Source organism: Ricinus communis, chromosome 5 (assembly GCF_019578655.1).
Source record: "Ricinus communis isolate WT05 ecotype wild-type chromosome 5, ASM1957865v1, whole genome shotgun sequence".
Lineage (NCBI taxonomy): Eukaryota > Viridiplantae > Streptophyta > Magnoliopsida > Malpighiales > Euphorbiaceae > Ricinus > Ricinus communis.
Window position 1 is genome coordinate 30,717,826 of NC_063260.1, and position 3,508 is coordinate 30,721,333.

Genomic DNA, 3,508 nt, shown 5'->3' on the forward strand with positions numbered 1-3,508 from the left:
ATCCAAAAATATGAAAAGGGCTTTTCCTTGCAAAACGAAAACGGAATACTTCTGTATCCAAGTAAAGACCTGCTTGAAATTGAAATTGTTTGTCGTTGTATTCTTCTTCTTTTTTTTCTTTTTTTTCTTTTTGCCCCTTTTGTCGGGAGCGCCCTCCACTATAAAGTTTTAATTGATTTTCCATCTGAACTAAAATTAATGATAGTAATATGTGCCAAAGATGATATAAATATTAGTAACCAAGATAATAAATGGTGGCTAAAACATAAATGGGCATTGCTGTCTAGTGATATATTTACAATGAATTCTAAACACTGTATGTAAAAAATAAATGGAAAGGCTTATTCCTTAATCCATTTGCTCCTATCCTCTCACATAACTTGAGTAGGATATCATAATTCCTTTTCCTTGCAATACAAAATTGACCCCACATGACATCAGTTTTCTCTCCTCAGAATGCATCTTTTTTACCTATTAGCCACAGCCAATCAAGAGCAACACCAGCAAATATGCCGCCTAACAGGAATACCACAAGAATATTACCCAAAGCATTTTGCTCAGGTCCCTACAAAACACACAATAATAGATATTTTCATGAGTACTCATATGAAAGATCTTAGCTGATTTGTATGTTATGCACAGCACATATGTGAACCAACCTTGTAGCCTTTAGGTGCCACTGTCATGACACAGACAGTGAGATAGCCATTTGTTATTCCCAAAAAAGAAGTGAGCATGATCATCCATCCCTGATCAGCATATTTTGCAGTGAAGTAGAATGCAGGAATAAGCAGGTAACGTGCAAGAATTGCAATCGTGAGACCCTTTCTGGATTCCAGCTTAATGCACTTCACTAGGGGTACGTATCTTCCTATCAAATCCCAAAAATTGTACATTGCAACTAGCACGACAGCATACCTGGAAAGGCCAACAATTTTTCAGATTATGGCACATATTAATCTTGATCCTGTCCTATGGACATGAGATTCTTAGTTTGAAGCCAATTACACACTTACCATTCGCCCAACTTGTGTTCACCGGTATTTTCATACAAGAATCCAGGGAAAATTGATAATGTCAGGACATAAATCAGAAACAGGTCAAGTGCGTAGTCAATATTTTGTAAGACCAATTGTTTGTTGCTTAATCTTTCATAGAGTTTGGGATCATCAGCGCCCTGCATAATCACCAGAAATTGATAGGATCATGTGTTAGATTGCTGTCTCTCCAAGACATAAAATCATACAAATAGACTATTAGGAAGTTGCATTACTTGGCTTTGGATTCCAGCAGCCGCAAGATCAGCTGAAACAGTTTTTGATCCTTCTGATGCTGCTTTCGCTCGGTAGTACTTCACTATTGGCAGTTTAGGGAAGAGAAATGCGTACATGATAACACATAGAAATTCCACCAATGTGGAGATTGCTAAAAACAACACTGCAAAGTTAAATAGAAAGTCATCAATGACATTCTGCATACTTGAGTTGCAGATAAAGAAAGCAACATAGGCTAAAAGTCATTCTTGTGCTGAAAGAAAAGAGTCACATACTAACTCCCTTGCGAAGCCCATCATTAACCTTGTCAAATGCTGCTTTTGTTATTAGCCTTAAGCCAGAGGTCAGTGCTCCTGCTGCAGCCATCCCACCAAAGAAAGACTGTATAGCATAAAATCCAAGATGTATCGGAATCACAAAATCTATTGAAAATAAAGAATTGGAACAACATTAAACAATTGCAAGAAGATTGACTTGGATGAATTCAGGACACATGAGAGACAAGTCTCCAACCATTCCACCTTGGACATGAGCATCTGCTAGTCCAAAAACAGCAACTATAGCACAAATACCAGTAAAGGATCCAATTCCTGCTTTTCCTGGTGTAACGATGGCCATCTATCATGATTTAGTAGCAAAGTGGAGCCAAATTACTCAAAAAATTAATGGCGATTCAAAATGGAAGGGCTGAAATTAAACACCAACGATACTTACAACCATGAGCATCAGAGTACTTAATGCAAAGAGTATGTATCCAGCTATGTTCCTCTTTCTAGTATTGATCTTGGACTCATAGTAGGCGAGAATTGCTACTGTCCCAAGTGCAAATGGTTGATAAACAAGGGTAAGTACCCTTGAAGGATGGTAACTCTTTAAATGGAGAAGAAAAAGGATACATCATCGGTCAAATAGTTCAACAACTTCTCTAACTTATAAATAAACAAAAACAGCATTTAAAACTGAAACTCTCAATTCATTCTTAATTCAGCGGATTTGCCCCTTTTGTTCATACACTCTGTGAGCAAGGAATTTTAAAAGAATGTAACACTAAGAACCCACCTTAGGAAACAAATTGTAGTAGTAATCTCCTATGGTTAGCATACTGTTCCATGAAGCAAGGGATCCAATTCCAAGAACCCAACAAACTATAATTGCTTTAAATTTTCCCTAGAAATCAAGACAAAATAAATTAATGCCAATTTCACTTGATTAACGGGAAGGAATGTTGTCAATCTTAATTAAAAGAATGAAACAAAGTGTGAGCAAAAAGAACCTCAAGCCGTGTTGGAGCTGCAGCCCCAATAGCATTTGAAATTGTCATGACTAGCACCCTACAATATCGTTAGCCAATTCGTTAGAAACACCTGCAAACAGAATCATAAACCATAACCATAATCAAGCTTATATAATAGATATAGTGTGCACCCAGGTAGATAAAAGAGAATAGTCCTATAATTACTCTGATAACATTCTAGACCAAACTTTAAACTGGGATTTTTCTAACAATTATATATCAAAAAGGGATTCCAAAGAAGAATAAACTCTATACAATGAGATCATGAAGCAACAGTCTTTTATATAAATAAATAGATATATGATCAAATCATTATGAGGCAGAAACCTTATCAAGATTAGCACTGACAGTGAAAACAAAACAAAATGGGCATGCCCTTTTCTTTTATCGACTCTCTTGTGGTACTGCAAAGCAAGGACTGAATGAAAAAGCAAGATATAAGGCAGTGCAGACTGCAGAATTAAAAGGCAGAAGAATGAAAAGAATATTCTTTGCCCTTCTAAGGTAATTTCTTGACAATGTTAATATTGTCAAGAATGATGATTGATAAGGAAAACCCAGCAAATACAAGGCAAAAAGAAAAAAGAATCTTGGACAAGTTTAGAATCTATGAGAGGTGTTAAATAGCCATGGAAAGGTTATATATAGAAACTAGAAGGAAAAAAGCTGATAGCTTTCTCTTCTGTTTATAAGTGTCCTATTAGGACTAAAACCTTTTGACAGAAGAGATTCTGTTAGATTTTCTCATAACGGAAAGGATCCCAGCGGATGTTAAATTAATTACCAAATAAATCGGTTGACTTTGATTTACGAAATATTAAGAATGACGGAAAGTTTTACAAATTTCTTTTATTATTACTATTATTATTAATTAATGGTATAAATAGGAAGGGAATTGGCATTGGTAAGAATGAAAAATAATATAAAATAAAATAGAACA

General features: G+C 35.5%; 1 protein-coding gene across 2 annotated transcripts; it reads right to left on the reverse strand.

Annotated features, from left to right (window-relative positions):
* Positions 1–252: 252 nt before the first annotated feature.
* Positions 253–3,242, reverse strand: LOC8275381 (equilibrative nucleotide transporter 3). Of its 2 annotated transcripts, none has more exons than XM_048374973.1 (10): positions 2,917–3,242; positions 2,548–2,638; positions 2,334–2,441; positions 1,989–2,144; positions 1,749–1,892; positions 1,550–1,655; positions 1,274–1,437; positions 1,017–1,177; positions 660–918; positions 253–565 (listed from the first exon to the last, which is right to left on the reverse strand). In XM_048374973.1, the coding sequence occupies exons 2-10, from the start codon at positions 2,593–2,595 to the stop codon at positions 452–454; spliced, it is 1,260 nt and encodes a 419-aa protein (XP_048230930.1). In that variant the 5' UTR covers positions 2,596–2,638; positions 2,917–3,242; the 3' UTR covers positions 253–451. The 2 variants fall into 2 exon arrangements, with proteins under 2 accessions (XP_048230930.1, XP_002524704.1); XM_002524658.4 differs by having other exon boundaries at positions 2,896–3,241.
* Positions 3,243–3,508: the final 266 nt, after the last annotated feature.